Source organism: Tasmannia lanceolata, unplaced genomic scaffold, assembly GCF_043159265.1.
Source record: "Tasmannia lanceolata isolate RefF3 unplaced genomic scaffold, GAP_Taslan_0.1 ptg000008l, whole genome shotgun sequence".
Classification (NCBI taxonomy): domain Eukaryota; kingdom Viridiplantae; phylum Streptophyta; class Magnoliopsida; order Canellales; family Winteraceae; genus Tasmannia; species Tasmannia lanceolata.
The window spans coordinates 67,035,173-67,057,586 of record NW_027518685.1 but is presented as its reverse complement, the minus strand read 5'-3'; the positions used below and the strand labels follow the sequence as shown (position 1 = coordinate 67,057,586).

Genomic DNA, 22,414 nt, shown 5'->3' with positions numbered 1-22,414 from the left:
TAAAATCATTCGAGTCTAGTGGATCGAGTCTAGGATAGCGGTTCTAGATGGTTAGGCATCGTAGTTTAGAATAGGTCATTGAACTACGTTGACTCCGATTCTTCCCGAGGCCGGGATACGTAGCGCAGCCAGGGTGGACGGCCATTCTGGTCTGAGTCAAGTCCTGCATCAGAGTTTTAGGATTTGTTTTGTTCAGTCATGTATAGAATTGATTTGTGTTTTATGTTTTGATGTGTTTTCTTACTTTCTTGTACTGATACTATACCTTTAGTTGTAGCTTGCATGTGCATGTCCACCAGAATTTAGACACCCATTAGGCATGTCACTCATAACCTAGCTTTGCTTAGGTGACACATCTTTTATTTCATTTTGTGTATGTTTATTTCTTTATCCTCAGGAAATGCATGCTTAGGTAGACGATTCCTGGGAATTGTTCCTATTTCATATGATTTTCGCCCGAAATTCTTCGAGGTTAATAATATATGGCATAAGAGACCAAGTGCTTGCACTCGGACGAATTGGGGGTGCTCTTCAGACCTTCTCCATTCGTAATCAGGCACGGACCCATATATATTTCTGGTTATCCATGGTATACAGAGCATATATTTTTTAGGATCTATGGCCGTATACCATGGATGGCGACTCTGAGTTTTGTTTTGTTTCGAGAGTTCCTTGGTAGAGCTCTCTTTCACGTGTGGATGATCCAAGAGGCCGCTGGGGGCTCGTCCCCTACCTCTCTCCCGGATCGGGGTCCACAGTCGGTGATGATGGTGGGAAATAGAAAAGAAAGAGATGCTTCAAAGCGCGTTGTCGCTTTCTTGAAGATAATATTTGCCCCCACTAGTCAATGTGCAAGGGGTATCACAAATTTGCCTCCAACATACAATGAAGCTGGTGTTATCTATATCTAATGTTTGTTGACGCTTTGTACTAAGCGAAAACAAACTCTAAATCACCTTTGGATAAACAAGTATTTGACACACCAGTTACTGTTTCTGCAGAAAACAGTACACTAGAATGGATTTGTGAAAAGAAAGCAAAGAACAAAGTTGATAAACTTCCAAAGAGTAATTTTGGCTATGGATTTTCTCAAACTCAAGTCCCACAAGTGTAATTTTTGTATTCTATTTCAAAAGCTGTTATCTACTCTTTTAATAAAGTACTTGGCAACCTTTCTGTTTGATTTGCACCCCCTACAAGAGCACCTTTTAAAAGCATGTTGAAATTTGGCCGTTAGATCGCGCCAATCCATGATTCTATAGTCCAGAGCAATCTTGGAGTGATTATTGGTTTGTGTAAAACCTTCGTCCTCCCCTCTAACTGCTAGATCAATGATCCACGGTGTGGATTGCACCTTTGGCTTTTGATCGTTGGGACACGACGGGACATAATCCAACAGTCCTCATCACACCTTATCACCCACTAGCCGTTACACCACGATCTGACGCTTTGGATAGCACCCACTCCAGCACTAGCCGTTGGAGCGTGTTGAACCAAAAGATCGACCACCCATATGACTAAAACCACGGCCCAACCTGACCGAGTGGGACCTTGATCGATCCAACGGTTCATTCGGCCACCTACGCGACCGATCCATGGTCAATCCGACCGATCAACTGATCTTGATTAGACGGCTCATATCAAATCTGGTAAATTTTAAGCGCTCCAGTCGCTCGTAGCGATGATGCGAAGTGCGCCAAAAGAGCGCCACTAGTGGCCTACAGATCACGCCGCGCGTGCGGATGGACCGTGTCGTGGGTCCACCTGTTGTGCAACAAAACAATAGAGAGAAGTGGATAGCGCTATATACACCCAGATGCCAAGCAAAATCCCTAAGCCTCCCATGCTTTTCTGCAACCAAACTCACTCTGAATGTAAGGATGTGGAGATCGAAGGGTGCCATTCTTCCCTCGAGGGTCCCACAGACTGGAGTGATTGAGACCTAGTAATGAGTGATTGAGATGGTCATATGGAGTATATGTGTAGACACCCCATTTTGACCGAACTCTAATCATGTTAGTTTTAATCAAAACCCTATCAAATCAGTCCATTAGGGTCCCAAATTTTATCCTAAGCTAGGTTAGGGTCCCACCAAGGTCCCGGTAAAATTTTACCAAGATCCGAGCACGTTTGCCTAGCGAACGAGCTAAGACAGTGTCGTGGTGCAAGTTTAGAAGGGGGGTGAATGTATCCTGAAAGGGGGGGGGCTAATTTATCCTGGAAAGGTCGCGGCCTGGGGCAGAAAAGACACGATGGAGTTGTGCGCCCATCATCTTTTCAGCTCAAACCGCGTGCCTTATCAAAAGTAGTGCCAATATCAGTACCTCATTTCCCAATAAATAGGAGTTTAAGCCTCATTTGTGAGGGGATCTAGGTTTTTTTTTTTCCTTAATTTCTAGAGAGACAGAGAGTGGGAAAACAAGAGGGAGAAAGTAGATCTAGGATATCAAACCCTTAATCATTTTCTTCTCCGGCAATATCCGGTTAAAATCAGGCAAGGCTCCGGCCGTTCAAGAGATTAGCACATCCTCTTCAGTCCTACCTTCATCGAAACCATAGGATGTTTTATTTACAGAGTATTAAACCTGGAATAGAGGATTCTCTTTTGATTCTGTTTGGATTTCAAGAACTAAATGTTTAAAAAAATAACAATAATAGCTATCCTAAAATAACACAGAGTTTTGTTTGGACGTTGAGAAGATGTTGGTTTGGAATTTTTTTATATAAATGTTGTCCTTTTTGTGTTGACATTTATAAATTTATTTATTTTTATTTATTTATTTTTTGTGTGCCTTGCATTCCGAATTAGAGTCTCATTCCATTATTCTTCTATCTTATACCTTTTGCACTAAGGCCTTTAAGTAGCTAAGGTATCTCCGATACATAGTTGTGTAAATAATAGCTTAGCAGGTTTGATGAAGAATTATGAGATGATGTTTTAAAAGACATAAATGTCAAAAGAAAATCTGATCTGTAGCTGATAGAGGATAGTTTTGTAGCATAAGAAAAGGTATTCAGGTTCGGTTATTTTTGGGGAAATAGTTGGTTGATGTGTGATAGTAGGTGAAAGTCGGGTTGGGTTGAGTTCAGGGCAGGTACAGGTTGGGTTTTCGAGTTCGGGTTGAGGGCTTGGGCAACCCAACCCGAGTTCAACCCGATATATTTAATACTTTTTTTATTTTGTAAGCTTAAAATCTCGGGTTGGGTCAGGTTGAACTCGGGTTCGGGTTCGGGTTGGAAAAACGGATTCCTCGGGTCGGGTCGGGTTGAGTAAATGGTTGCTTGGGTCGGGTTCGGGTTGGACCAACCCGACCCGAGTTGCACCCTTAATTTATGGGGTTTTCTTCTGTAAATGCAGCTTTCTACAGCTATAGTGAAAATATTAGTCCCTAGCTTAGCTTCTGGGATTTTACTAATCAATAGCGAAAATGAAGTAATTGATCGCAAGAAAGTAATGTAAGAATCAAATGGTAATAAAAGTGACTTATCGATTGAGTTGAGGCATGAATATGGAATCAAACGGCATCGGCTGTGCAGGATTTTATGACTTAGTCTCTACTTAAAAATATGGGTTCCATGAATAAACTTCAAAATCAAAATAACTATTTATTCGTCCTTGTGATGGTATAGTGATGCGGGCATTCATACTAAATTGTTCTAATGCCATTTGTGATTGCATGATGGTATGTGATCATGAATAGCTAAAAGATTGTGATCCTAACTCTAGAATGCTTTCATTCTTTATTGAATTAAGCCTAATTGAATAAAGGAAATTAGACATAAGGGAGACAAATAAAAGGCATAATATCAGAGGGGTCAACTGTTTGTTGAAAATGACCGAAGGGGGTCAAAATTTGGTTTTGAAAATTTCGGATGACAAGAATGCCCCTCTGGCAGAAACCGAGTGAAATGAAATAAATTTTTTTTTTTAAGTTTTCCATCTTCTCTCTTCCCTCTTCTCTCCACTCATCGGCGATCTCATCTGTTTTTCGTCCTCTCCTCCGGCGATCTCTACGGCAATCACTCCGGCGATCTCGACGGCGATCTCGACCAAGGGGAAGCACGTATCAAACCTCGCATTTGAAGGAAACCCTATCTGGTACGTCGTTTTCTTCCCTTACTTTATTCAATCTCATTTTTATTTACTTAGTAAAAGGAAAATTCGGTTGAGAGAGATGCAAAAGGGGGGGGAATCATGCAATATGTTTTTAATTTTTTTCAGTTCATATACATGCCAGTTACTGCATTTCCTCCTACAGAGTAAAATAGTTGTAAATGCTTGTAAATGTTGTTTATTGCTGCTAGGGTTTTATGTTTGACATTAATTTGTGAAATGGAGAAACGTTCTGCTGTTTATTTATTCTAGGGTTTTATTATGTACATTAATTTGTGAAATGGGGAGATGGGATTTCATTTCATATAGGCGTATCCACCTACAGAGTAAAATAGAGTTGCATGCTACGGTATTTGTTGATGCTAGGGTTTAATTTTTGACGTTAATTTGTGGAATGGAGAAATGCGATTTCGTTTCATGTACATATATTAATGCTAGGCTTTTAATTTTACAATTTGTGGAGTGGAGAAATGGGATTTCAAAAACACCTTCTTGAAAACCATGTAGAGCTCTCCTATATTGGCCTTGAAAACCCTCTTTTGGTACTAGTAACCCCACCTAGGTAGCTGGAAACCCTTTTCTCTGAACTTGGGGACCATGTTGGGCAGTTGATGGCCCCTCTATGACGACTTCTTCTAGGATTTGATGGACCCTCCAAGGGTACTTCTCCTACCCCATTTGAGGGCCCATAATCCCTTCTCTAATACCATGCATAGCTCCCCTCTATTGCCCTTGAGAAGCCCCCCTTAGGTACTAATAACCCCTTTTTTGTAGCTGAAAACCCATGACTTTCAACTTCACGACCATCTTCTGGATTTGATGGACCCTCCAAGGGTACTTCTTCTACCCCATTTGAGGGCCCATAATCCCTTCTCTAATACCATGCATAGCTCCCCTATATTGCCCTTGAGAAGCCCCCCTTAGGTACTAATAACCCCTTCTTTGTAGCTGAAAACCCATGCCTTTCAACTTGAGCACCATCTTTGGATTTGCTGCACCCTCCAAGGGTACTTCTCCTACCCCATTTGAGGGCCCATAATCCCTTCTCTAATACCATCCATAGGTCCCCTCTGTTGCCCTTGAGAAGCCCGCCTTACGTACTAATAACCTGATGGACCCTCCAAGGGTACTTCTCCTACCCCATTTGAGGGCCCATAATCCCTTCTCTAATACCATGCATAACTCCCCTCTATTGCCCTTGAGAAGCCCCCCTTACGTACTAATAACCCCTTTTTTGTAGCTGAAAACCCATGACTTTCAACTTCAGGACTTTCTTCTGGATTTGATGGACCCTCCAAGGGTACTTCTTCTACCCCATTTGAGTGCCCATAATCCCTTCTCTAATACCATGCATAGCTCCCCTCTGTTGCCCTTGAGAAGCCCCCCTTAGGTACTAATAACCCCTTCTTTGTAGCTGAAAACCCATGCCTTTGAAGTTGAGCACCATCTTTGGATTTGCTGCACCCTCCAAGGGTACTTCTCCTACCCCATTTGAGGGCCCATAATCCCTTCTCTAATACCATCCATAGGTCCCCTCTGTTGCCCTTGAGAAGCCCCCCTTACGTACTAATAACCCCTTTTTTGTAGCTAAAAACCCATGACTTTCAACTTCAGGACTTTCTTCTGGATTTGATGGACCCTCCAAGGGTACTACTTCTACCCCATTTGAGTGCCCATAATCCCTTCTCTAATACCATGCATAGCTCCCCTCGGTTGCCCTTGAGAAGCCCCCCTTAGGTACTAATAACCCCTTCTTTGTAGGTGAAAACCCATGCCTTTGAACTTGAGGACCTTCTTCTGGATTTGATGGACCCTCCGACGGTACTTCTTCTACCTCATTTGAGGGCCCATAATCCCTTCTCTAATACCATCCATAGGTCCCCTCTATTGCCCTTGAGAAGCCCCCCTTACGTACTAATAACCCCTTTTTTGTAGCTGAAAACCCATGCCTTTGAACTTCAGGACCTTCTTCTGGATTTGATGGACCCTCCGAGGGTACTTCTTCTACCCCATTTGAGGGCCCATAATCCCTTCTCTAATACCATGCATAGCTCCCCTCTATTGCCCTTGAGAAGCCTCCCTTAGGTACTAATAACCCCTTCTTTGTAGTTGAAAACCCATGCCTTTCAACTTGAGCACCATCTTTGGATTTGTTGCACCCTCCAAGGGTACTTCTCCTACCCCATTTGAGGGCCCATAATCCCTTCTCTAATACCATCCATAGGTCCCCTCTGTTGCCCTTGAGAAGCCCCCTTACGTACTAATAACCTGATGGACCCTCCAAGGGTACTTCTCCTACCCCATTTGATGCCCATAATCCCTTCTCTAATACCATGCATAGCTCCTCTCTATTGCCCTTGAGAAGCCCCCCTTACGTACTAATAACCCCTTTTTTGTAGCTGAAAACCCATGACTTTCAACTTCAGGAGTTTCTTCTGGATTTGATGGACCCTCCAAGGGTACTTCTTCTACCTCATTTGAGTGCCCATAATCCCTTCTCTAATACCATGCATAGCTCCCCTCGGTTGCCCTTTAGAAGCCCCCCTTAGGTACTAATAACCCCTTCTTTGTAGCTGAAAACCCATGCCTTTCAACTTGAGCACCATCTTTGGATTTGCTGCACCCTCCAAGGGTACTTCTCGTACCCCATTTGAGGGCCCATAATCCCTTCTCTAATACCATCCATAGGTCCCCTCTGTTGCCCTTGAGAAGCCCCCCTTAGGTACTAATAACCTGATGGACCCTCCAAGAGTACTTCTCCTACCCCATTTGAGGGCCCATAATCCCTTCTCTAATACCATGCATAGCTCCCCTCTATTGCCCTTGAGAAGCCCCCCTTACGTACTAATAACCCCTTTTTTGTAGCTGAAAACCCATGACTTTCAACTTCAGGACTTTCTTTTGGATTTGATGGACCCTCCAAGGGTACTTCTTCTACCCCATTTGAGTGCTCATAATCCCTTCTCTAATACCATGCATAGCTCCCCTCTGTTGCCCTTGTGAAGCCCCCCTTAGGTACTAATTACCCCTTCTTTGTAGCTGAAAACCCATGCCTTTGAAGTTGAGCACCATCTTTGGATTTGCTGCACCCTCCAAGGGTACTTCTCCTACCCCATTTGAGGGCCCATAATCCCTTCTCTAATACCATGCATAGCTCCCCTCTATTGCCCTTGAGAAGCCCCCCTTACGTACTAATAACCCCTTTTTTGTAGCTGAAATAGAGTTGACTTTCAACTTCAGGACCTTCTTCTGCATTTATGCTAGGTTTTATTTTTTACGTTAATTTTTGGAATGGAGAAATGCGATTTCATTTCATGTACATATCAGTTACCGCATTTTCACCTACGGAGTAAAATAAATGCAAATGGTCGTCTGCTATTTGTTTATGCTAGGCTTTTATTTTTACAATTTGTGGAGTGGAGAAATGGGTTTTCAAAAACACCTTCTTCAATACCATGTAGAGGGCACAATTTATAGTTGATGGGCCTTCTTTAATACCATGTGGAGACCCATGTTCATTGTTGAAGCAGTCATGGTTCACTTGTTTTATCTTCGATTTCATTTATTAAATTATTGGTTCAATGGTGGTCATTGAATTCCAATAGCTAGTGCTTATCTGCTTTGTTTCTCAAAAGGTCTGATGCTATAAGTTTTTTTTTAAATGCATGTGAGCTAATACTCGCCTGATGCCCATGTGGATGAGAATTTTAACAGACCTTCTAATCTGTTTTGGGGGTTTGTCCTTGTTGTTGTGCTTTCAGAAAATTCATATAGAACACTGATCGTTGCACTTATTGGTTAGCTTATTTGTTTCTTGTTTGCTTTGCTTCATATCTAAGAAGCCAGACCTTAGAGGTTACAGACATGATACATATTTTCAGGTAAGTATGAGAATTGTAATAATTGTTGGTTTGCTTGCTAGCTTTTCTTCATAATAGTACTGATTGGGAATATGAGTTTATGCTATGGGTTGGATTTTATTGATTTTCTTGGTAATTTATTTTAGAGATGATGAGGACGAGAATTTTAATGATTGTCAATATAACTGAGTTTTTGGGTTATGAATTGATCTCGGTGATTTTGATTTGGTTGTTCATTGTTATACAGTTTTTATCCGGTCAGGAGCCATTCAAAGCCTTGAAAGATGGTGATGCGAAAAAGTGATAGAGTGAAAGTAACAAAGCCTCCAACAAGGACAGAAAGGAGTTTAGAAGGGGAGGAGACGAAAACTGCAGCTGTGAAGAAGAGAGGAACAGATGTAAGTGTGTATGTTGTTAATTGTATCAATCATAGTAAGTTAATTCATTTACCACATATATTTTGGCGATGTAATTTGTTTTGCAGGCTCCATACGTCCCAGCACGATGTTCTCCAGCTTCTTTCAAATCGGCAATGGACAGGATAAAGTTCAAGCCAGTCCATTTTCATGCCATAGAAAAGACTCCTTTCCGACATCTGTTTGGCATGGAGGACATTATCATGCACAAGCCTCTCATAAGAGCTATCCACGATAAGTGGACTCCCGGCACTAACACGTTCACGTTAGGGAGTATAAATGCCCCCTTCCTTCCAAGAGATGTGGCATTGGCATTAGGACTGCCACTTAGTGGAGAGCGAATGGACGTGGTGAGGGTTCTGTCATTCGACAGGACAAAACCGCAACCTAAAGTGCCTGGCTGGCCATTTCCAGAGGCCAACGTCAAGGCATCGGTTATTGAGAATGAAATTACAGCATTAGTTAGAGAACGCAATAAAGTTTCGATAGAGAAGACAGTGAAATATGTTCTCCTGCATCTTTTTGCCTCTGTCCTTTTCACAAAAAGCGCACATAGAGCTGACGAGCTCTTCTGGCCCTACATCGACGACATAGGAAACATTGGCAACTATAACTGGGCGATGGCAGTGTATGACTGGCTCGTAGATTACCTAGACAGAGTCAGCAAGGGTGGCAGGTACCTTGGTGGCTGCTCGTTGGTAATTCAGGTAATTTGGACTCATGACATTTAATATTCTAACCGTGCTGTTTATAGTTTGATTAACATGGTGTTTCGTATGTATGCAGGTATGGTTATACGAGCATACCACATTTTGGATTCCCACCAATCCAACTGCTCGTACACGTGTCCTTAAATCGAGTCAAAGACATATCGATTAGTGGAGCAGAAGCAGATAAAGAAATCGGAGGTGAGATATGAAAATTTTGTTAACGTATATATCAATACTAGTATCTTGATAACTGACTATGTTTTTCAAAAATTCAGGTGGTGGTGACATTGAAAGTATCTCTGTTAGAGAAGTCACAGTACCTACAGGATGAGGTAATGCAGTCGAGCAGGACTATGTTGCGTACGTTATTTTATTTTACTTATTTATTTTTTAAATTTGATCATTGATTGTCATGTTTAAACATTAGGATGTTGATGAGACAATGGAAGCCGATAAGGAACAGTTGGAATCCGAGGGGATAGTTTTGGGAGTAGAAAGTGAAATGGAGAAAGGAAGTAGTGAAGATGAGTCGAAGCATATAAAATTTTTGGCGAGAGAGAGAGATGTAGTTGATAGACAGTGGCAGATGATTACAGCAGCATGGGAAGAAATAAGAAAAAGAGAGGAAGATGTTGGAAAAAGAGAGGAAGATGTCAGAAAGAAAGAGGAGGATTTGAAAAAAGGATGGGAGCGTATGCGGAGAACAAATGAAGGGACTGGGGGAAGAATGGAGGGGGTTGAGGTGGAGGGGGTTGAGGAGGAGAGGAAGGGCGAAAATGCATCTCAAGGTGCACGATTATCTTTGCAGCTGTGCGAGGATTGGACGGATTTAGCTGACCTTGGATGTGACATGGATGCAGCCGCCACCCTAATAGATGTATCGGCTCAGAACCCCAAGTCACATGAAGAAATATTCGGCACCACAGACGGGGTGATCCTTAACCCTTTACAACGATTGTTCGAAATGGAGGTGACCAAGGAAGAGGCACCATCTACTGAAGTTGAGATGAAAGTGAGTGGTCTAAGGGATGAGATGGTGGATTCCGAATTAGGGAGCATTGTGAGGGGTGTGAAGATGGATGGAAGGAGTAGGAAACCTGGGAGAGCCAGAAAAAGCCCCTACTATTCAGGGAAGACCCGAAAGAGGAGGCAGAAGGAAGGGAAGAAACAGGGGGAGGACCCCAACATACCTAAACCACCGCCCAAGAAGAAAGGGGATGACGGGAAGATGCGTAAGGGAAGGAGAACAGCTCTGATAGAGAGACTTCTAAAGCATGAAAAAAGGCAAGTAGATGTGAATTATATTATACCATGATTTAAGTTGATCAGAATTGAAAATTATTAACTAACAATTTAATACAATTTTGCAGTGATATCCTCATGGAAACGGATGATGTACACCTAATAGCTGAAGACCTACAACAACTTTGGAATGTCAGACAATACCTGACTGGCACTGTAAGTGTCATTTTTTATCATTAATTTCTACATTACTGTAGGTAATAATGTACATCTGACATTTACTTCTCTTCCTTGAAGATTGTCGATATATATGGGAAGCACGTGCAGTCCTCCAACGACGATGGGTTAGCAGATCCTACAATGGGGGGAATTGTCTTCGTTCCATCGGTGGTACATGTAAGTGTAATTTCTATCATCCCACATTGAGGTTTACATAAGATTTTATCTGTAGTATCCCATTGAATTCCTTTTTTTTATAGGGAACTCTTACTGCAGTGGGGACCGAAGTCACTGAGGAGCAGAGGGTAGAAAAGTGGAAGACAACGAAGGACGCTCTGCACAGTAGACTTATAAACCACCACCTCGAAGCAGTAAAAATGGTACTATTACCATTATGTGAAGACAACCATTGGGTTCTCCTCATTGTCGATATGGTCAACAAAATCTTCCATGAATGCAATTCCTGTAAAGGAATGGAGTTCCAGGAAAGAGCAGGATTGACCGTAAGTGGGTTAGCATCTTTAATGTTTTCCTACTTATAAATCTATACGTATAACACTTATGTTTCCTAAACCTGTCAATGTTAACCACTTGCAGGTTGTATTGTTGAAGGAGTACTTAAAGGAAAGGGGCTGTGATATAGACCACTTTCAATATGCGCAGATGGAAAATTTCCCACAACAGGCCAATGGGTCAGTATATTAGTATATTTAAATGTTTATTTTTCTAGGCTATGATTTTGATTCGCTCAATACAACTGTTGTTATGCAGGTTCGACTGTGGTTTGTTCGTGCTTAAAGCGATCGACCATCTGTATACAAATGATCCATTTACTTTCAGCAAGTCTGACATTCCCGCTTATCGGCTGCAGCTGTGCGAAAGATTCTTGCGCGGAGAGTTTGGGGACTGTGGTGATTTCCTTAAGGGGGATATATGACTAAAAAATGAAGAACCTCTCTTCAAGTTCTGATGGATGTTGTAAACATGGTGGACATTGATGGTCTTTCCAGTGAAGTTTTCTGTCTATTTGTAAGCAAAATGGGGTAAAATGGGCTAAATTTATTTGTAATTGTTGGGCGCATATGTGTAGGACAGAAAGCAGGGTGTAGAGACACAGAGGGAGGGTTTGTTTGTATCTCAGCATACTGACAACTATGTATTTGTAATGAAAAATCAAGTTCTGTGAAGTGATGGTGGTTGTGGCATTGGGTTCATTGCGAAATATGGTAAAGGTCTTTGAAAATCATCAAATATTTGTTCATAAAGTTTTGGGGGAATTTATATTTCTATTGGATGGAAATATGATTTATTTGTAATTGTGGTTATTCTCTCTACTTTCTATTTTCATCGTCATAGTTGGCAATGGGACCCCTGTTTTTTGTGCTTTTCCGGTTTTGTTTGGTTGCTTGAACTGTTGGGAAGAAAAAAATTCTTCCTCAAAGTTGTTGATAAATTGCACACTTAATTTCTTACAACAGCCACCCCCTTCTTTCCAAATGGACTATCCACCCCACACCATAGGATGATCCATAACGTCCATTTGATGGGCCACAATTTCAATAGTTTGTGTAGCAAAAGACAATTCATGCATTTAGTTCATGGTTTGAAATTGCTATGTACGCCTTACATACAAAATAAAAATATAAAATAAAAAGAAGAAAAAAAAAATTCTCGGAGGTCCGAGATTTTGTCTTGGAACTCCGACTATATGGGCAGATGGAACCTCCAACGATTCTCGGAATTCCAAGACAATGTCTCGGAACTCCGAGATTTCCGCCACGTTATCCTCGGAGCTCCGAGATATTTTCTCGGAACTCCGAGATTCGGTCCAGTATAATATGAAAAAAACCCGTCTATTCTCGGAACTCCGAGATTCGGTCCAGTATAATTTGAAAAAATCCTTCTATTCTCGGAGGTCCGAGAAAAATTCTCGGAACTCCGAGATTCGTTCCAGTAGAAATTCCAAAAAACCTGTATATTCTCGGAGCTTCGAGAAAATTTCTCGGAACTCCGAGATTCGTTCCAGTAGCAAATCCAAAAACCCGTATATTCTCGGAGGTCCGAGAGTAATTCTCGGAACTCCGAGATTTCGTCCAGATTAGCCTCGAAGCTCCGAGATAATTTCTCGGAACTCCGAGATTCGGGCAATGGAAAAAAAAAATTTCCTTTTGTTCTCGGAACTCCGAGAATCGCCCCAGGAGCTTCATAACCCTGGACCCGGTTCCTTTTTTTTACTTTTCTTCTCTTCTTTCCCTGTTCCGTCCACTTCTCTTCAAACCCTAACTCCACTTTTTCTTTCGTTCCGTCATTTTCTCCCTACATCTTCCTCCAAAACCCTCTTCTCCCTTCCAAATCCCTCTCTTCTTCCTAAAACCCTAGCATTTCACCCCTTTTTCATTTTTTCTTTCTTCCCTTCTCTATTTCTCTTTTTGGCCTCCATTTTAGGGCTATTTCTCTTCTTCTTTACATATCACTTTTCTCTCCACCCATATTTCCTCTCACCATGCCTCATAAAACCAAAAATCTCAACATCGGAGGCTCCTCCCAAGTTGAAGACCCCGAATACGTTCGTGAAGAAGTTCCCGGCGAAGAAGGGCCTTCACGGAAGAAGTCCAAGGCCAAGGCTGTGGCTGCCGAGGTTGTGGCCAAGTCCTATTTCACTGGGGATAAGGCGAAGAAACTCTGGGACGACGTCGGCACTAGGCGCGTCCTGACCGGTAGGTACATTGACCCCCCTGTCCTTGAAAATTTTGATTTAAAGGCCAAATTTGATGCTCTTCATTGGACACCCATCCTTCACATTAACGAACCCGTTTACCCTCGATTGGTGCGTCTCTTCTATGCCAATCTCACAATTTCCCCTTCCTTCTTCAAAATCGAATCTAAGGTCAAGAAAACTGTCATCAAACTCACCTATCAGACTTTTGCCACAGTATTTGGGATTAGCCATGAGGGCCTCTTACACTATTTTTGGCCGGACGATGGGACGCATGAACTTGATGATATTGATCATGACACTGTCTATGGTCGGATAACACGGCGCTACCACCCTAATATGCCCGTACAATCTGCCGACCTCATTCCGGTTGCGCGCGTGCTCCATAACTTCATGTACCACATCTTCATACCTCGTGGTGTGATGCTTGAAGCCGTAAGACCCTTAGAGGCATATATTATCTACAACATCCTAGAGGGCCGCCAGCTTTGTCTGCCATATATCATGTTTCGCTTCATGTTTCAGACCCCTGAACGCTACCGATCTTCCTTGCCATATGGCATGATTCTCACCCGTGTCTTCCGGCACTTCGGCATCACCTTGGATGGAGAGATGACCATGACTCCTACTGCCCCGTTTGATGTTCCGACCTTTAACCGCATGGCTCTTAATGAAGCAGCGATTGACATCGATGTTCACGATGGAGGAGGCTACGAAGCCGAGGACCAGCCTGCACCGGCACCTCAACCTTCAGAAGATACATCTCAGTTCTGCACTCGCCAGGATTTGGCTGACATGTAGGAGGCCATTGAGCGATCCATGGCCTCTCAGTTTCAGCAGTTGTCTACCCATGTCGACTCTGCGATTTCGACTCGCTTCCACACCATGACTTCCCACTTTGATGACCAGTGGGCCGCCTATTATCGCTACATCTCCAGTGGTCAGTGGGGCCAGGCGCCGGGCAGTTCTTCTCATCACCCACCGCCTCCTTCGGAGCAGTAGATGGCTCTAGTTCTCTGATGATGGATCCTGTCTTGTTCAGATTTTTTTATATATTAGCCTTATCTATATGTTTCTATAGTGTTTGGATTATCAGTTGGTTGTATGGATCATATTTAGGTAGTTGCTTGGATAGTCAGTTGGATCTTTTTGGGATGTATTCCGTTTTATATAATTCTGTCACTGTTATGATGTGTCGTGGATGCTATGTCCTTTGAGTGGTTGTATGCACTTTCATTGGCTCACACCTACTCTCTTTCCTTTTGTTCCACCTTTTTTGGTGATGACAAAAGGGGGAGAATATTTGAGCTCCCAAGTCATAATAATATGCATATATTAAGGGGGATTAAAGCTCTATGCTCCATTTTTTTGGGACATCAATGCCCTTCAAACGAACAAAAAGGTCAATAAATATAGGTTGCAAAATGACAAACTTTATTTCGCCCTTTCTTACCAGCAGGGAAAAGCTTTTTGCAAACTTTTTTGCAAAATGACAAACTTTTTGCAAAATGAACAAAAAGGTCAATAATATGCATATATCTATATATATATATATATATATATATATATATATACAACCAATTTAATTTTCCAGTTCTTGAATTTTCTTACCAGCAGGGAAAAGCTTATTTTAACAATGCTTGCAAGGTAGAACTCATTCGAGCTTCAGAAAACTGGGCAGCCTTCAACTATGACAACCCATTCCACCTTAAGAAAACAGGGTTTCCCTCAAAAAATTACAGTATACCAGTAATTACAGTATACCATTAATTACAGTATAACAAAGAATACAGTATTCCACCTTCAAAAAATTGGGTTTCCCTCATAAAACTGGAAAGCCTTCAACTATGCACACCACTAATTACAGTATACCATTAATTACAGTATAACAAAAAATAGAGTATTCCACCTTCAGAAAATTGGGTTTTCCTCAGAAAACTTGCCAGCCTTCAACTATGCACACCACTAATTACAGTATACCAAAAAAGGGTTTCCCTCAAAAAATTATTATATACAGCAACTAATTACTGTGCACACTTTCAATTAATCCACTTCTCCTCCTTCATCCAATTGGAGCCTCCAATGCATTCTCCGCGGAATAATTACGTGAAAAAAGGAGCTGCACAAGGTACACCCGACCTACAACACCACCACCACACCGAATAAGTATGGAATCGGGGATGTTCTATACTAATTGACCTCAATATATTACGTATCATGTACCTATTGAAAACGGGGGCAGAGGGTCCAATGGAAGATTCATCAGGGAGTTGTCTCTCCATGGGAGGTTCTCTGCAAGTCCTTTTGTTGTGGCTTAGTTTTCCACAGATCGTACATTTGCGATGCACTCCACTCTGCAATTCGCGGTCAGATCTTCTCGTTCGCGGCCGTCCAGGTGGTCTTTTCGCTATTGGAGGTAATACAGTCTGCAGAGGTTCTGGAGGCAGTTCCCATTGAGTGCGATCTACTGTAGGGTGAAGCACCTCACAGTACGTTTCCCGATACATCTCTATACGAAACCATTTATGGCAATAATCGTACTCATCAAAATCTGTGATGGCAATGGCTGCCATGGCATGTCCGCACGGAAGCCCAAGCGTTTGGAACTCACGACATGTACAGGTTTGTTGCAGCAAGTTTACGACATCATGATGATCACGGGACCTTACTTCAAATTCGTGCACACCTACTCGATAAGCAGTATATCCGCGACCCTGTTCCCTGGCCAGTCCCAAATGTTTTTCTGCATAATGCGTGCACTTTGTTTCCCATTGAAGGCCCATCGCTTGACGTTTCTGTATGTATTCGGAGCTCTTAAAACGAGTCAGCTCCACCGCAGCTGCAATCGGCAATTTTCTGGCATCCTTTAGCACTGCATTGTAACACTCCGATCTATTGGTGGTCAACACATCATATCTTTCCCCCTTGAAGTAGAAACTAGCCCAGTTTTCCTTCGGAATAGTGGCTATCTAGTTGTGTGCATTTTCATTCCTCGCCTTAATTTTTTCCATTGTGTCTATGAAAACACTCTCTCTCAAAGCCCTAGCAGCTCTCCAGAACAATTTCTTAAGTAAAGGGTCTTTGAAGTCGGTGTACAGATTGGCGGCGAGGTGACGCATGCAGTAGCTATGGTTTGCAATAGGCATTACTTTAGGCACTGCTTGCATCAACCCCTTTTGTCGATCGGAGCACAGGGTCAATGCGCCTATCCCCTCAGGCAATACGTGCCGCTTCACCAAATAGAGGAACCAGCACCAGCTATCTTCGTTCTCAGTCTCGACAACACCAAAAGCTAATGGAACTAAGCCGTTGTTCCCGTCTACCCCAACTGCGATCAGTAAGATTCCAAGATACTTTCCACGTAGATGCATCCCATCGACCAAAACTATCGATCTGAGTGTTCGTTGGAAAGAACGTATGCTAGGACCAAATGCCCAGAATAAGCGAGCAAATTTATCTTCTCCCCCTGGACGTAGATCTCTCGCTCGAAAAACACGCATGTAGGTGCCCCGGTTTGTTCTCATCATCTCAACTATCAGTGCAGGGAGCAAGCGGTACGAGTCCTCCACATTTCCACACTTTATTTCAAGGATGATGTTCATCGCAAGGTGTGCTCTACGGTAGGTCATGGTTATACCCCAGTGCGACTTGATGTACTGTCTTATGATCCTTGTCCCCACATCTTCTGGACGGTCAAATAGGGGTAAGCATGTCTCGGCAACCCATGGGGATGTAGCTAGATGATTATCATTGCCCTTTAAGTGAGATGTACACGTATGGTCGCTCACAAACTTCTTCAATAACACATAAGTCATACGGCTAATGCCTGATATACGCCACTTGCAACCTGGTTCCTTGCATACAATGGCATACTTCTTGGGAGTTGACCGTGACTTCTTGAACATGAATCGCTGCCGAATTGCATACTACTTAACGGCCTTCTTGAACTGCTTCATATTTGGATACATAGCCCCAACAGTTAACTCATCGAACTGAAGATTATCTGCATCTACCTCATCAGCCCCAACATACATGTCGTCTACTTCCAGTGACTGACTTGTGCCAGCAGGTAGAAATGGCCAACCATTGGCGGTAGGGGGAGCCACTTCTGTTGGCCTAAGATTTTCACCAGAATCTTCGTTCTGATTTTCATTTCCATTATAATTTTCAGGATCATGGGCGGCCTCATCACCCTCCTCATCCTGAACCTCAGCCTCAGACTCAGCCTCGTCATCATCCTCATCATCATCCTATGCAGGATCATCATCATTGTCATCTTCAGTTCTAAATTCTTCGAAATCACAACCGAAGACATGAAAATCATCATCCAAAACGTTAATATGCTCCAACGGCACATCTGCATCATTCCCGGGGACAATGATATCTTCGGAGGTAGGGTTCTCATACATATCGTCCGAGAAGTTTTCATTTAGGCCAACTCGTACCCTACACAGTTCAACAATATAAAATTAGGATAGTAGATTGAGTACTTCAATATAAATAAAATTGTACAAGACATACCTTGAACTAAATTGTGCCGAGTCACCTCCTATGCTTGTATTACCCAATTCTGTTTCATATTCTCTTTCTAAGTCTACTTCAAAACGAGAGTCGGGAGTGACAGTTACTCGTTCCGATGGATATCTTAGGTGTGGAATCGGTGGAACGGAAGTAGGAGGTATGCATGCATTATGAGAGGAATTTTGAGAGGGAATCGGTGGTACAGAAGTCAAACGTATGGGCAGGTTATGAGAGGGATTTTGAGGTGAAAAGGAAGTAGAAGGTATGACATTGTTTGTGGGCAGAATTGAAGAATAAGATGAATTTAGGCCATTGTCAATTTTTGTTATGTATAGCATCACAGAGTTGAAATTATCTTTCTCAAGCACCTTAACCAACGATTGGAAGATTTCATCGCTATCGACGTCGATTAGAGTGCTTATATATGGATCAACAACATATCGACATTTGATGGATAGTGACACCCCTCCTCCAATACTCCCAATTCGACTGTGGATTAGAGCCTCCAATTCTTTAAGATTCATTCGGGGACTTACCAATAACAATTTTTTACTCCCACCAACATATTCCCAATTAACTTCATCCTTCAGTATGCCATCATAGTGTAACAGCAGAGAAAGCATTGTGCGTGCCAGTTTACGAAGGCCTGCAAATGGCAGACAAGATATGATAAGAACCAGTACGTAAAGGGGGCTTCTCAAGGCGAATAAGTAGAGGCCGACATAAGCAAAACCTTCGGAGGCACACGTTGAAAGAAGAAAATATGACCTTCCTGATTGAAAACTTGTCTGCAAAAGGAGTATATGATATGGTTAAGACTTAAACATGAGAAGAAGATGATAACATATTTTTTCTCAGTACATTTAATACCAGACTGAAGCATGGAAATAATTTAACATAAGTGAACATTGCATTTCAAGTACACAGGTCACAGTACGAAATCTAGTTTAAAGAAGAAATCTACGAGAAATTAGTTTAACATGTTACATCTGGCAAGGATATAATATTTTCTTAATTAAATTACAACAGAAGAGATTATGTGCCCTCAAATGGGGTAGAAGAAGTACCCTCGGAGGGTCCATCAAATCCAGAAGAAGGTCCTGAAGTTCCAAGGAATGGGTTTTCAGCTACAAAAAAGAGCTTATTAGTACCTAAGGGAGGCTTCTCAAGGGCAACAGTGGGGAGCTATGCATGGTATTAGAGAACGGATTATGGGCCCTCAAATGGGGTAGAAGAAGTACCCTCGGAGGGTCCATCAAATCCAGAAGAAGGACCTGAAGTTCAAAGGCATGGGTTTTCAGCTACAAAAAAGGGGTTATTAGTACGTAAGGGGGGCTTCTCAAGGGCAATAGAGGGGACCTATGGATGGTATTAGAGAAGGGATTATGGGCCCTCAAATGGGGTAGAAGAAGTACCCTCGGAGGGTCCATCAAATCCAGAGGAAGGTCCTCAAGTACAAAGGCATGGGTTTTCAGCTAAAAAAAATGGGTTATTAGTACCTAAGGGAGGCTTCTCAAGGGCAACAGAGGGGAACTATGAATGGTATTAGAGAAGGGATTATGGGGCCTAAAATGGGGTAGAAGAAGTACCCTCGGAGGGTCCATCAAATTCAGAAGAAGGTCCTCAAGTTCAAAGGCATGGGTTTTCAGCTACAAAAAGGGGTTACTAGTACCTAAGGGGGGCTTCTCAAGGGCAACCGAGGGGAGCTATGCATGGTATTAGAGAAGGGATTATGGGCACACAAATGGGGTAGAAGAACTACCCTTGGAGGGTCCATCAAATCCAGAAGAAAGTCCTGAAGTTGAAAGTCATGGGTTTTCAGCTACAAAAAGGGGTTATTAGTACCTAAGGGGGGCTTCTCAAGGGCAATAGAGGGGAGCTATGCATGGTATTAGAGAAGGGATTATGGGCCCTCAAATGGGGTAGAAGAAGTACCCTTGGAGGGTCCATCAAATCCAGAAGATGGTCGTGAAGTTGAAAGTCATGGGTTTTCAGCTATAAAAAAGGGGTTATTAGTACCTAAGGGGGGCTTCTCAAGGGCAACCGAGGGGAGCTATGCATGGTATTAGAAAAGGGATTATGGGCCCTCAAATGGGGTAGAAGAAGTACCCTCGGAGGCTCTATCAAATCCAGAAGAAGGTCCTGAAGTTCAAAGGCATGGGTTTTCAGCTACAAAAAGGGGTTATTAGTACCTAAGGGGGGCTTCTCAAGGGCAACAGAGGGGACCTATGCATGGTATTAGAGAAGGGATTATGGGCCCTCAAATTGGGTAGGAGAAGTACCCTTGGAGGGTCCATCAAATCCAGAAGAAGGTCCTGAAGTTCAAAGGCTTGGGTTTTCAGCTACAAAAAAGGGGTTATTAGTACGTAAGGGGGGCTTCTCAAGGGCAATAGAGGGGACCTATGGATGGTATTAGAGAAGGGATTATGGGCCCTCAAATGGGGTAGAAGAAGTACCCTCGGAGGGTCCATCAAATCCAGAAGAAGGTCCTCAAGTTTAAAGGCATGGGTTTTCACCTACAAAGAAGGGGTTATTAGTACCTAAGGGGGGCTTCTCAAGGGCAACCGAGGGGAGCTATGCATGGTATTAGAGAAGGGATTATGGGCCCTCAAATGGGGTAGAAGAAGTACCCTCGAAGGGTCCATCAAATCCAGAAGAAGGTCCTCAAGTTCAAAGGCATGGGTTTTCACCTACAAAGAAGGGGTTATTAGTACCTAAGGGGGGCTTCTCAAGGGCAATAGAGGGGAGCTATGCATGGTATTAGAGAAGGGATTATGGGCCCTCAAATGGGGTAGAAGAAGTACCCTTGGAGGGTCCATCAAATCCAGAAGATGGTCGTGAAGTTGAAAGTCATGGGTTTTCAGCTATAAAAAAGGGGTTATTAGTACCTAAGGGGGGCTTCTCAAGGGCAACCGAGGGGAGCTATGCATGGTATTATAAAAGGGATTATGGGCCCTCAAATGGGGTAGAAGAAGTACCCTCGGAGGCTCCATCAAATCCAGAAGAAGGTCCTGAAGTTCAAAGGCATGGGTTTTCAGCTACAAAAAGGGGTTATTGGTACCTAAGGGGGGCTTCTCAAGGGCAATAGAGGGGACCTATGGATGGTATTAGAGAAGGGATTATGGGCCCTCAAATGGGGTAGAAGAAGTACCCTCGGAGGGTCCATGAAATCCAAAAGAAGGTCCTCAAGTTCAAAGGCATGGGTTTTCACCTACAAAGAAGGGGTTATTAGTACCTAAGGGGGGCTTCTCATGGGCAACCGAGGGGAGCTATGCATGGTATTAGAGAAGGGATTATGGGCCCTCAAATGGGGTAGAAGAAGTACCCTCGAAGGGTCTATCAAATCCAGAGGAAGGTCCTCAAGTTCAAAGGCATGGGTTTTCAGCTAAAAAAAAAGGGGTTTTTAGTACCTAAGGGAGGCTTCTCAAGGGCAACAGAGGGGAGCTATAAATGGTATTAGAGAAGGGATTATGGGGCCTCAAATGGGGTAGAAGAAGTACCCTCGGAGGGTCCATCAAATCCAGAAGAAGGTCCACAAGTTCAAAGGCATGGGTTTTCAGCTACAAAAAGAGGTTACTAGTACCTAAGGGGGGCTTCTCAAGGGCAACCGAGGGGAGCTATGCATGGTATTAGAGAAGGGATTATGGGCACACAAATGGGGTAGAAGAAGTACCCTTGGAAGGTGCATCAAATCCAGAAGAAAGTCCTGAAGTTGAAAGTCATGGGTTTTCAGCTACAAAAAAGGGTTATTAGTACCTAAGGGGGGCTTCTCAAGGGCAATAGAGGGGAGCTATGCATGGTATTAGAGAAAGAATTATGGGCCCTCAAATGGGGTAGAAGAAATACCCTTGGAGGGTCCATCAAATCAAGAAGATGGTCGTGAAGTTGAAAGTCATGGGTTTTCAGCTACAAAAAAAGGTGTTATTAGTACCTAAGTGGGGCTTCTCAAGGGCAACCGAGGGGAGCTATGCATGGTATTAGAGAAGTGATTAGGGGCCCTCAAATGTGGTAGAAGAAGTACCCTCGGAGGCTCCATCAAATCCAGAAGAAGGTCCTGAAGTTCCAAGGAATGGGTTTTCAGCTACAAAAAAAGGGTTATTAGTACCTAAGGGGGGCTTCTCAAGGGCAACAGAGGGGACCTATGCATGGTATTAGAGAAGGGATTATGGGCCCTCAAATGGGGTAGGAGAAGTACCCTTGGAGGGTTCATCAAATCCAGAAGAAGGTCCTGAAGTTCAAAGGCATGGGTTTTCAGCTACAAAAAAGGGGTTATTAGTACGTAAGGGGGGCTTCTCAAGGGCAATAGAGGGGACCTATGGATGGTATTAGAGAAGGGATTATGGGCCCTCAAATGGGGTAGAAGAAGTACCCTCGGAGGGTCCATCAAATCCAGAAGAAGGTCCTCAAGTTCAAAGGCATGGGTTTTCACCTACAAAGAAGGGGTTATTAGTACCTAAGGGGGGCTTCTCAAGGGCAACTTGTGGACCCCGATCCGAGAGAGGCGCGGCGGTGAGGGACATGCCCTCACGCGCTAACTGTCTCTATGGATCATCCACGTGAATGGAGAGCTCTACCAAGGAACTCTCGAAAGAAGTGCCCCTCACAGCATGAGTGGC

General features: G+C 43.1%; 1 protein-coding gene across 1 annotated transcript; it reads right to left on the bottom strand.

Moving 5' to 3' along the window:
• Positions 1 to 15,379: 15,379 nt before the first annotated feature.
• Positions 15,380 to 17,182, bottom strand: LOC143883233 (uncharacterized). Its single transcript, XM_077386582.1, has 2 exons — positions 16,427 to 17,182; positions 15,380 to 16,201 (listed from the first exon to the last, which is right to left on the bottom strand). Exons 1-2 carry the CDS (start codon positions 17,180 to 17,182, stop codon positions 15,380 to 15,382), a joined length of 1,578 nt encoding a protein of 525 aa, XP_077242697.1.
• Positions 17,183 to 22,414: the final 5,232 nt, after the last annotated feature.

Coding starts and splice junctions, on each gene's coding strand:
- LOC143883233 (XM_077386582.1), bottom strand. CDS start 17,182: ATGTTCAAGAAGTCACGGTCAACTCCCAAGAAGTATGCCATTGTATGC. Junction 16,202..16,426: donor TGATGCAAGCAGTGCCTAAA/GTAATGCCTATT, acceptor TTCTACTTCAAG/GGGGAAAGATATGATGTGTT.